Below are 12044 nucleotides of genomic sequence, written 5' to 3' on the forward strand. Positions count from 1 at the left end.
ACTTTTCCTCCCTATTCCCTACTTCCTGGGCTTGAAGACTTAAGGCTGGCTGAATTGTGATCACATAACTTCCTTTTAATGTGCATACCTCAACTGTGTCTCATATCCCCTCAGTCCAATATCCCACTTCCTTATTCCCAAGTAAAAACTTCTAGTATTCTGAGGTTCAAGAAGGTCATCCAGCAGAGAGGAAATATCTGCTCCTAAACAGATTTTCAAACAGTTCTCTTTCAGTTCGCTTCTCATCGCCATTTTCAGATGTCTCTGATATGCTATTAATGGAATCTTTCTGGGGATTCACAATATAAATTGAGTTCACTTTGATTCCCTATCAGTGCAACTTAGAATTCAGTTATTTAGATATAGCTAATTCCATGTCTGTTTACTAGCTTCTAAAATTCTGTTACTAGTGTCTATCTTGCCTTGTCCTTTTACTCTTTCTTCTTCTTTTTTTTTTTAACCACATCTTGGTTTTGGGGGGTTTCAAAGGTAAATGCAAGTGTTTAATCTACAATCTTTTTTTTTTAACTCCTTCTCAACTGTTGTCACCAGTGCTGCTAACCTATCAACTTTAATTATACATCAGTTATTTTAAAAAGATATTATGCTGTCTTGCAAATGTGTCAGATTTGAAAATACACTCCAAAGTATTTACCAATTTAAGTCAACATAAATTTAAGTACATTTTTAAGTTTTCTATTAGCAACATCGAGGATGCTTTTTATCTCATGGGTTAACTAGAACCTAACCCCACAGATAACTATGAGAGAACATGGGAGAGAAATATATTTTGACAACTGGTATCTACAAAGTGTTTTTGAAGAAGATGACTTAAATATCATTTCACAGACATAAAAAAAGTGTAAAATTCAAGATATATTAAAAGCAATATGAGCTTCCCAACATCTTCTCTCCTTCATTCTTTCAATAAAGATACAACCCAAGTTTCTGAATCCAGCAAGCCCTGAGTAATCACATATTGAGTTTCAATGCACATTTCATATAACTCCAAAATCTGCTTTTCCATCCAGAGCCATATATTTACTATTCTATTGGACTACTCCACATTATTACATAAAAATAAACCATTACCTCTGTGCTACCCCATTTATTCACCTCCCAAACCACTTCTGCCTTCTTAATCTCTATTAAGATACTGATATTCATTGAATAAAACCAACAGCAAGTATTTCTTTTTCTTGTTTTTGGATATCAGGGATTAAACCCAGGGGTGTGCCTAATTACTGAGTCACATCTTCAGCCTACCCCAGCCCTCTTTTTATAAATTCTGAGACAGGGTCTCACTAAGTTTCTGAGGCTGGCTTTGAACTTGTGATCCTCATGCCTCAGCCTCCTGAGCCACTGGGATCACAGGTATGCCTAAGGCACCCAGCTACCAGCATGTATTTCTTAGACCAAGTTTGATTCTGTTTTTCTTCCTAATACCAATGTTCCCAAGTCCTACCCATTAAGTACCTTTTTACTAAGAAGCTAAAATGAATGCTCAGTGATTCAAGCTTTACACAGCTGGAATTTTAAGAATAACTGGCAGATAAAATTAGTAATCTGAAACCAATGTTAATCTACACTATTGTTTTCTCATCATTCTTCTTAGAATAATCATTTAGGAAGGTAGTAACTTTTCTTTTCAGTGCCTAGGATTGAATCGATGGTCTTGGGCCATTAATCTATAATCCAAACCAACTTTTTCATTTTGTACAATTTAATTTTTATTTTTTGGTACTGGGAATTGAACCTGGAACATTTTACCACTGTGTTCATGCCTAGCCTTTTATATTTCTCTATTTTAAAAATTTTGATACAGGGTCTCTCTAGTTACAATCCTCCTGTCTCAAGTTTTCCGAACCCCTAGGACTACAGGAGTGTGCCACTGTGCCTGGTCCCAACTTGATTTTGGCAGGGCGCATGCAGAACAGTGTGGGGCGGGGGTCCAAAGAATGAACTCAGGGGTACTTGATCATTGAGCCACATCGCCAGCCCTATTTTGTATTTTATTTAGAAACAGAGTCTCACCGAGTTGCTTAGCGCCTTGCTTTTTGCTGAGGCTGGCTTTGATCCTCCTGTCTCAGCCACCAAAGCTGCTGGGATTACAGGGATGTGCCACCATGCTCGACCCAACTTTTTTATTATAAAACTTTTATGCTTTATGATTAAGGGACAATCACAAAGTTAAATTAAGAAAGCTAAGACCAAGGACAGGGTTAATATTCACTAAATTTAAAATTTTGCTTAGTCATAAAATTACATTTAATAAAAAGCTAATTTTATGTAAATAACTTTTCTGAACTTATCTGTCACTGGACTACAAAATCAGAGAAATAATGAAGATGATACACACAGGAAAAAAAAGAAATTTCCCTAAAACCCCTGGTTTGAAATGAGAGAAGCCATATGCTGAAGCTAATAATAATCCTATGGCAATCATCCTCAAAAATTTGCTTCATTACAGGTATAAAATAGTATGGCAAAGAAGAACATGACTTTCCAGTAATCTGGAAGACTTTTTGCTTTGTGTCATTAATATTTTCTCATTACACAAATCAATAAATTACTTTAAAGCCATGCTTTTCATAGTAACATTTTTGTACTCAATTTCAAAATATTTAAGAGTTGTAGATATTATATACCTCTCTTAAACATGTACTATGTGTTGCTATGCATAGTCTTTTCCCATGGTCATAAACTATCACCTTATTACTCATCTCATAAATATATCTACATCCCCACCTCCTAGAAATAAATATTGATATGTTAATAATAATACAGTATAATCACTAAAAATGTAGAGATTATGAGAATACCGATTTCCTTTCCCAAATTTCCTCCTGACTGCTCTATTACCTAACATTTAGCAAGGAAAAGTTTGTGGGAAGGAGAATAGCATAACTCCTGCCCCTGAAAGGAGGAGAGTGGCAGAAAGTAAAAAGGTGACAATCAGTAAAAATAAAAACTGCCTTCTTGGTTATAGCAGCAACACTGGGACACCCTAATTTAAATATAAATACCAATTCATTAACCTAAAACGTTAACCCTGTTGCAAATTTTACAACAAAGGTATAATATTCTTTTTATTTTAAGGCACACTTCATAAATAAAATGAGTGCCAACAACATACCAAGTATATAATAATGTACAAAGAAGAAACAGCCCCTTCTTAAAAGTACTCAAAACCTCAGGGAGAGATGGATAGGTTAACAATTCAGTATTATAACAGAGGTATGTACGAATGAAATGAAGCTAGAGAAAAAAATGCCTAATTTATCAAGTAAAATGAGGGTGGGTTGTAAGATGGAGATTATGATTTCTCAGACAAAGGAGTAAAGAGGGAAGGTGATTAAAAAAGAAGTTTCTGCTGACATCAGAGTATGAACACAAGACAGGGTACACATGAAGAGTCCAAGATAAGGGAGATGGCCAGTCCTGCAAAACTGTTTTCAGTCTAGAATAAATGTACAAAGAGGAGCCTAAAACACTTTATGTAAGACTTTGGAGGAAACATTCCAAGATCTACACATATTAACTTAAATGAAATTGCAGAACTAAACAAATACTATTTATTCTGGATGAAGCAGAAAAAAGTAAGAGCAAAATGGACAATTACCTCCTTTTGTAGTGTCATTCTGGGCCTGGATGCCATGATGCAATGAATTATGAATGGCAGAAAGAAGATCTGCTGCTTGAACCATCAATTTTTGAGCTTCTGCAACGGCACTGGTCTAGCAAACAAATCACCAAAAACATTCTTACATATTCTTTCACTGAAAGATATACATTAAATAGGAAAATCCTATAAACAATAATGAAATTAAATATTTGCTGCAATGATATTGGTTTTCACAAATTATTCACTTAATACAGGATGCCCAGATCCTGGCAAGATAAAAATTAGGTTTTTTTTTTTTTTTCCTGATATCTGTACTTTAGAGGACCTACTTAAAAAATTAGCAACATTTTTGATTTACTGTATTAATCTATTTGTTAAAAATAAAAACCAGAGAGGTAGTCAACTGAAAGATAGAAAAGAACCAACAATTCTACTACATTATTCACCAAGATGGTGTTGGTGGCAGAACCAGGAAAAACAGAATTATAGAAGTCAGGCCAATGGTAAAGGTTGGATCTCTACTCACCACAAATTAATCTGTAATTGACCTGAGTTACTGCCAAAATACACAAAAGAAAAAGCACTCACAATTTAGGACTTGCTTTTTGTTCTATGCAAATCCAACAGTTAATTTAACTGAAGGGAGGAACAGGCCAAACTAAAATTCTCATTTTTATTCTCTCCTTTTCAATCAAAGAAACATGACAATCCACAAGCGATTTAAGCTTCTATTACTTTATTTACTAAAATGTAATATAAAATATCATGCTTATTATCAACACCATAGACATAAATATATCATGCAGTAGAATGTAAAATTCATGAAACTTTAAGAAAAGCATTATGGTTGCTTGGTGTAAAAACACCGAATGTTGAGGGCTCTACATTTGAGATCAGGAGCATTTCAATAGAAAAGTCTCAGAACTGCTTCAATAAGGCATTCCATCCAAAAGTCATTAAAACAGACAGACAAGTTACAGTAAATGTCCTTACCTCTTTTTTAGTAAAAGCTATAAGCACTGTCAGTAACACACGAGTAAATTTCACTCTGCTGAATACTGCTAAACATTGTTGGTGCTAGGAAAAAAACAAGAAAGGGCTAGAAATTAAAACATGCAATGTTTGTCAAAAGAATCTCATTTCAAAATATATTATTTTAACTCCTAAATCTCAATGTTAATAACTTACTACAGTACACACATCTTCACTTACAGGTTTTAATGCCTGAAAAAAAAGCTACAGAAAACATAATAAAATAAAGCCTCTTCTTTTCAAACAGATATGTTTCTATAGCAACAGGACTGATTTTCATAAGTCAAAAGTTACACATTACATTAAAATTAATTTAATTAGCATTTAAAAAGGATGGATTAAAAAGTACTAAAAGTGGAGTCAGAAAATCTAGGATCTCTACAAAGGTTTGTTTTTTGTTTGTTTTTGTTTTTTTAATATTTATTTTTTAGGTGTAGATGGACACAACACAATGCCTTTATTTTTTATGTGGTGCTGAGGATTGAATCCGAGTCCCGCCTGTGCTAGGCAAGTGCTCTACCGCTGAGCCACAATCCCAGCCCCAAAGGTTCGTTTTTGATAATGTGGAAGTTCTTGAGCTTTACCAAGCTCTTGTGCATCATCTGTAAAAGATCCTTTTTTTTCTTCCTACCTCACAGGAATATTGAAGAGTTCTGAAATCATGTATTTCAAAGACCTGTATTATCATGCTATCAAGATAAATACAAGGGAATCAAAATCCCTTGCAATGTCCAACTTTTAAAGAAATACCTTAAAAAGGGCTTCCATAAATTATAACGCAGTTCATAAAACTACAACATTAAGAGGTAGACTTCTCTGATATTATCTACCAGAAAATAAGTTCAATTACTTCTAGTTCAACTTCTGGATCTCTTTCTTCTCCTTGTCGACTTCGAGTACTCTAAAATTTTAAAAAAGGTAAATTAAATACAGCCTGGAGAAGCATCAGATTATAAATATACAATGTAAAGAAAGCACAAAGGTAATCTACTATCTAATTCGGGGGAAACTTATTTAGGGGAAAAAAAAAGGTGTGTCCAGTATTTATTTCCATCCTATTAATGTTACATACAGAAAATTCACTTTGATACAAATTATAAAGATCATGAAAAGAATCAGATACTGAAACAGCAAAAGAAAAAAAAAGGAAAAGAAAATATATCTACTGAGAGAACTTTCTAACACTCTCAAAAAGTATTAGCAACCTTTACAAAAATAAGAACATAAAGTTACATCACCTGTACTGATCTGATTTTACATTGAAATGTAAAATGTCTTGTCAATAAAAGTTTATGTATTTGGTGAGAAAATTCCAGGGCATTAGCACAGGAAGATCTAGGAGTAGATGTGGTTTCTAGTCCTGAAGCTACCATTCACTATATGTCCTTAAGATTAAGATGGCTTATCTTAACTCCTTTGAGCTGTATTTTCCTCACCTAAAATTGAGACACTGTGTATATATTTGACTGCCTAATTCACTGAATAATTGTAAAAAAGAAAAAAAAGAATAGTTACATTTTTCTTTGACCATCAAACTACTCTATGAGGGTAAATCAGTATAAATTTATTTTTTTCCCCTTCTTTATCTCTATGAGGACAAATCATCAGTCTCATATCAAGATGGGATGTCATCAAGAAGGCTTTCACCAGAATTGCAAGGTCACTATGTACTAAGCTCACCCTACTATGTTCAGACACCATACCAGCTACTAAAGTACAACAGTGGAGAAGACAGTTCTGACTTCTGAGGAATTTAAAAAAACCTAGTAGGGGAAAATACTACTCTTAAAATATCATATTAAAAGTCTAAAACTTAGCAAAAAAAAAAAAAAGAAAGAAAGAAAGAACTGAGAGCGTTAAATTTTCAATACTTGAAATGATAGCTATTTATAATTAAACAAAGTTAATCTAACAATAAAAATAACAGAGCCCTTCATTAAAGAAACATATATACCTTTACTCTTCTTTGCATGTCATCCTCCACATCTTTTAGCATGCCTAGAAAGAGAAATAGTAAGTTTTAAAAGGAAAAAAATCCAAACATAAAACTTGTGAAATGATCTTTATAAATTCCTTTACCTGTAACTCGAAGATCTGTCACACTGTTAGCCATTTTAAATCCATAAGTCATTGACTGAAAATCCTCCTATACAAAAAAAGGAATAATTAGGCCCTTGACTAATAAGTAGCAAACTTTTATACTGCTCTTACAAAATCACTATTTAATAAGAAAACAGAACTAGAATGTTATCCAGCTTATCAAAATATTGCTACCATACAACCAAACTTTCCTTATAGGCAAATACTTAAAATGTCATGTCTTAATGCTATCTCTACCCTTACTTTCAATCACTTGTCATAAGGCAATTTAAATATATCTTCATTTAATAAGGTTATTTGAAAAATAAGGCTAATGCTTATGAAAATCCCACAAAGCAGTTAATTCCCACTTACAAAGTATTCTTACATTCACAGATGAGTGATAGTATATAGTTAATAATAGTTACTGTTTGATGACAGAGTTGCAAGATTTAGACAAGATTTACTTCAAAAATTATTAGGGCTGGGGATGTGGCTCAAGCAGTAGTGGGCTCGCCTGGCATGTGGGGGGGCACTGGGTTCGATCCTCAACACTACATAAAAAAAATAAAGATATCGTGTCCACCTAAAACTAAAAAATAAATATTTAAAAAAAAAAAAACATTACTGGGCTGGGATTGTGGATCAGTGGTAGAGCGCTCGATTAGCCGCTTAGCACGGGCGGGATCCACATAAAAATAAAGGCATTGTGTTGTTTCCATCTACCAAAAAAAAAAAAAAAAAAAAAAAAAAAAAAAAAAAAAAGATTTTCTCTCTCTCTCAAAAAAAAATTATTAAATGTCTACTTACACCCTGTTAGGTTGCAACGGTTAATCCTTCTTAAATGTGATTACTCAAGTGATAGTGAAACTGCATTCTATAGCCCATGGTAAAGATAAAATTATTCACATGGATCCTTATCCCCAAATCATTTCTGCAATGATTTCACTGCTAAGTCACAAGAGATTCACTGAACTTGCTTAAAAAAAAAATTAATTAAATATCACCTGTTAATTTGATTAAGAAGTTATAAACCCTAAAGAGTGTTTCTGCCACACTATAAAAATGTAGTACTATAAAAATATAGATAAAACCTAGTATTATGATAGTATATAAATAATGCAAATAATAAGTAGTTATAGAAGTAGGACTATAGCAAAAAATTCTGGATTCTTTAACAAAAGCAATGGGCATCAAATTCATGTCAGATACTACCTCACAGGAAGGAAGGAAGGAAGGAAGGGGGTGGGGAGGAAAGCCCAATAATGTCTCTGGTCTTAAAGAACTCAGGGTCTTTTGAAAATCTCATGTTAAAAAGATATAAGCTGGGCTAGGGCTGGGCTCAGTGGTAGGGAGCTTGCCTAGCATAACATGTGAGGCACTGGGTTCATTCCTTAGCACCACATTAAAAAAATTTTTTTTTAAATAAAAGTAAGGGAAAAAAAGATACAAGCTTATCCTCTAGGTGAACTTTATATCCGATTTGTACTTTGTCATCAGAGTATCCTCAAATCTTCCATATTCAAAAGGAACCCTTGACATTTACTTTTGTAGTGCTTAGAATGTGAGCCTCCACGCTTCAATTTTCCACATCTTGTACACATTCATCAGAAAACCCTCGTAAGCTCAACCTTTAAGTTCTAACCTAACCACTTCTCACTTTTCACAGGTATCTCTAGTTTAAGTCACCATTTCTCACTCCTATAACCCCCAGACAGGTTCTGTAAGTTCTATACCTACCACACTTGTCCCTGCTCGGACTTTTCACCACAAGGCAGAAGTGTTATTTTAAAATACATCAAACCATACTACTGCCCTATTCAAAATCCTTCCATAGTTTCCTACCTCACAGTAAAATCCCAGAACCCACCATAGACTCTAAGGCCCTGCATCCTGTGGCCTTGGTCTCCCAAACTCACTGCCTACCACATTGCACAACAGTCACACAGGCCTTCTTGTTGTCATTCAACATACCACACAACTTCTCAGATCTTTCATACATGCTGACCCCACCCCAAAATAATTTTCTTCAAAATATTTACTAAGCCTTATCTCGTACATATTCTAGACTATGTTCTAATATCAATTCCTCCTAGAGATTTTCCCTGTGCACCATCTCTAAAGCATTTTATATCCCCAAGCCTGTTTCATTTTTAATCATGTGGAATTTATCACCACCTGACATCTTGTATGTATTTGTTTACTTATACACTGACTATTCTATGTGAAAATATATAAAATTCATGAGATCAGGGTTTTGTTTTATGCACTGCTTTATTGTAAGGGCTTAGAACAGTGCTTGGCACAAAGTTCTTACTATTCAATAAATATTTGTTGAATGAATGAATGACTTCAGGGGAGGGGTCTAAAATGCAAAAGGAGATTATCCTTGATAGTATACCTGGCTAGCTACAGGACACCTGGGGAGTGACAGAGTCCACACCAAATTAGAGAGAACATACACTTCCTTTGAAGGACACCAGCCCTTACTTACCCTACTGCAACTATAAGCAAACACAGGGCCAGTGTGGTCAGGTACCTTGATTTTTTTCAAGGGGGGGAGGTGCGGAATCTATGGAATTTTGTGGGGGTTTTTGTTTTTTGGCAGTACCAGGGATTGAACCCACTCTACCACTGAGCTCTTTCTATATTTATTTTGAGATAGAGTCTTACCAAGTTGCCCAGGCTGGCCATGAACTAGCAACCCCCAGTCTTAGCCTCCTGAGTCACTGGAGTTACATGTGTGTACCACCATGCCTGGCATTGTTTTTAACATGTAAAGTTTTTCTAATTTTAAAAAAGGCCAACACTGTATAGACAAAACAAACAAAATGCCTTTACAAAGTTTTACCTATAAAATGTCAGTTTGTCAAGAATTATTTAAGGAAAACTATCTTTCGGGGAGAATATCATAGGTTCCACGCAACAAATACAAGAATTAACTCCTAAGACATTGGAAGACTGAAAGGAGGGAAGTCACATAAACAGATTCCTACCATTAAAAGATCATCCTGGAAGTGACATAAGGACAAAAATCAGAGTGTATCAGGGAGACCAGACCTATTGATAGTCCAAGCAGGACTACGTGGTAATTTGGATTGGAACTACACAGTAGGTTAAGAAGATACAGAAATCAGAACACATCTAAATGTTAAAGTGTTAAAAACATCATCAATCAAACATCATCCTCAGACTTTCAATCTGAACAACTGACAAAAGATGGCATCATTTCCTGAGAGGGGGCCAGACATTTTAATGGCAGAAATGGCGTATAATTTGGGTTATATTAAGTATGCAATTTCTTTAATCATCCAAGTGAAGATTTCAAGAAGGCACTTGTTTGAGTCTGGAAGTTGAGTAAGGAATCAAGACTACATATATAATTTAGAACCTTCTATACATATTAGAGCCTCCTAAATACTTGGTCAGGACATCAACATAGAAAGCATTTAGAAAATGCTTTCAATAAATGTTACTCACCACATCAATAAACTTAAAGCATTTGACAAAGTACAGCATCCCTTTATGTTCAAAACACTAGAAAAACTAGGGACAACAGGAACTTACCTCAACATTGTAAAAGCTATCTGTGATAAGCCTCAGGCTAGCATCATTCTAAATGGAGAAAAACTGAAGGCATTCCCGCTAAAATCTGGAACAAGACAGGGATGCCCTCTATCACCACTTCTATTCAATATAGTTCTCGAAACACTGGCCAGAGCAATTAGACAGACAAAAGAAATTAAAGGCATTAAGATAGGAAAAGAGGAACTTAAATTATCACTATTTGCAGATGACATGATTCTATACCTAGCAGACTAAAAAGGTTCTATCAAGAAACTTCTAGAACTAGTAAATGAATTCAGCAAAGTGGCAAGATATAAAATCAACACGCATAAGTCAAAGGCATTCCTATGTATCAGTGACAAATCCTCTGAAATGGAAATGAGAACAACCACCCCATTCACAATATCCTCAAAAAATAAATAAATAAATAAATAAATAAAATACTTGGGAATCAACCTAACAAAAGAGGTGAAAGAACTATACAACAAAAACTACAAAATCCTAAAGAGAGAAATAGAAGAAGACCTTAGAAGATGGAAAGATATACCTTGTTCATGGATAGGCAAAACTAATATCATTAAAATGGCCATATTACCAAAAGTACTCTATAGGTTTAATGCAATGCCAATCAAAATCCCAACGGCATTCCTCGCAGAAATAGAAAAAGCAATCATGAAATTCATCTGGAAAAATAAGACCCAGAATAGCAAAAGCAATTCTAAGCAGGAAGAGTGAAACTGGCGATATAGCGATACCAGATTTTAAACTATATTACAGAGCAATGGTAACAAAAACAGCATGGTACTGGTACCAAAAAAGGCGGGTAGACCAACGGTACAGAATAGAGGACACAGAGACCAATCCACAAAATTACAACTACCTTATATTAGACAAAGGTGCTAAAAGCATGCAATGGAGGAAGTATACCATCTTCAACAAATGGTGCTGGGAGAACTGGAAATCCATATGCAACAAAATGAAATTGAATCCCTTTCTCTCACCTTGCACAAAAGTTAACTCAAAATAGATCAAGGAGCTAGGAATCAAGCCAGAAACTCTGCATCTAATAGAAGAAAAAGTTGGCCCTAATCTCCATCTCGTGGGATCGGGCTCCAAATTCCTTAATAGGACACCTATAGCGCAAGAGTTAAAATCAAGAATCAACAAATGGGATGTATTCAAACTAAAAAATTTTTTCTCAGCAACAGAAACAATTAGAGAGGTAAATAGGGAGCCTACATCCTGGGAACAAATATTTACCCCTCACACTTCAGATAGAGCTCTAATCTCCAGAGTATACAAAGAACTCAACAACAAATTAAACAAGAAAACAAATAACCCAATCAACAAAAGGGCCAAGGATCCAAACAGACACTTCTCAGAGGAGGATATACAATCAATCAACAAATAACACGAAAAATGCTCACCATCTCTAGAAATCAGAGAAATGCAAATTAAAACCACTCCAAGATACCATCTCACTCCAGTAAGAATGGCAGCCATTATGAAGTCAAACAATAACAAGTGCTGGCGAGGATGTGGGGAAAAGAATACACTTGTACATTACTGGTGGGACTGCAAATTGGTGCAGCCAATTTGGAAAGCAGTATGGAGATTCCTTGGAAAGCTGGGAATGGAACCACCATTTGACCCAGCTATTCCCGTTCTCGGACTATACCCAAAAGACCTTAAAAGAGCATACTACAGGGACACAGCTACATCAATGTTCATAGCAGCACAA

The 12044-nt window shown here is 34.8% G+C and overlaps 1 protein-coding gene across 6 annotated transcripts in view; it reads right to left on the bottom strand.

Annotated features, from left to right (window-relative positions):
• The window catches only part of Naa35 (N-alpha-acetyltransferase 35, NatC auxiliary subunit), a 93257-nt gene that overhangs the window by 48411 nt on the left and 32802 nt on the right, over window positions 1–12044 (bottom strand). For all 6 annotated transcript variants that reach the window (XM_026404461.2, XM_026404462.2, XM_026404460.2 and 3 more), the window contains 5 exons: window positions 6737–6803; window positions 6612–6655; window positions 5508–5558; window positions 4619–4702; window positions 3623–3737 (listed from right to left, as the gene is read on the bottom strand). In XM_026404461.2, coding sequence (XP_026260246.1) covers window positions 3623–3737; window positions 4619–4702; window positions 5508–5558; window positions 6612–6655; window positions 6737–6803 — 361 coding nt within the window. The remainder of the gene's footprint in view (window positions 1–3622; window positions 3738–4618; window positions 4703–5507; window positions 5559–6611; window positions 6656–6736; window positions 6804–12044) is intronic.

The sequence above is a fragment of the Urocitellus parryii genome, chromosome 4, assembly GCF_045843805.1.
Source record: "Urocitellus parryii isolate mUroPar1 chromosome 4, mUroPar1.hap1, whole genome shotgun sequence".
In the NCBI taxonomy this organism is placed as follows: domain Eukaryota; kingdom Metazoa; phylum Chordata; class Mammalia; order Rodentia; family Sciuridae; genus Urocitellus; species Urocitellus parryii.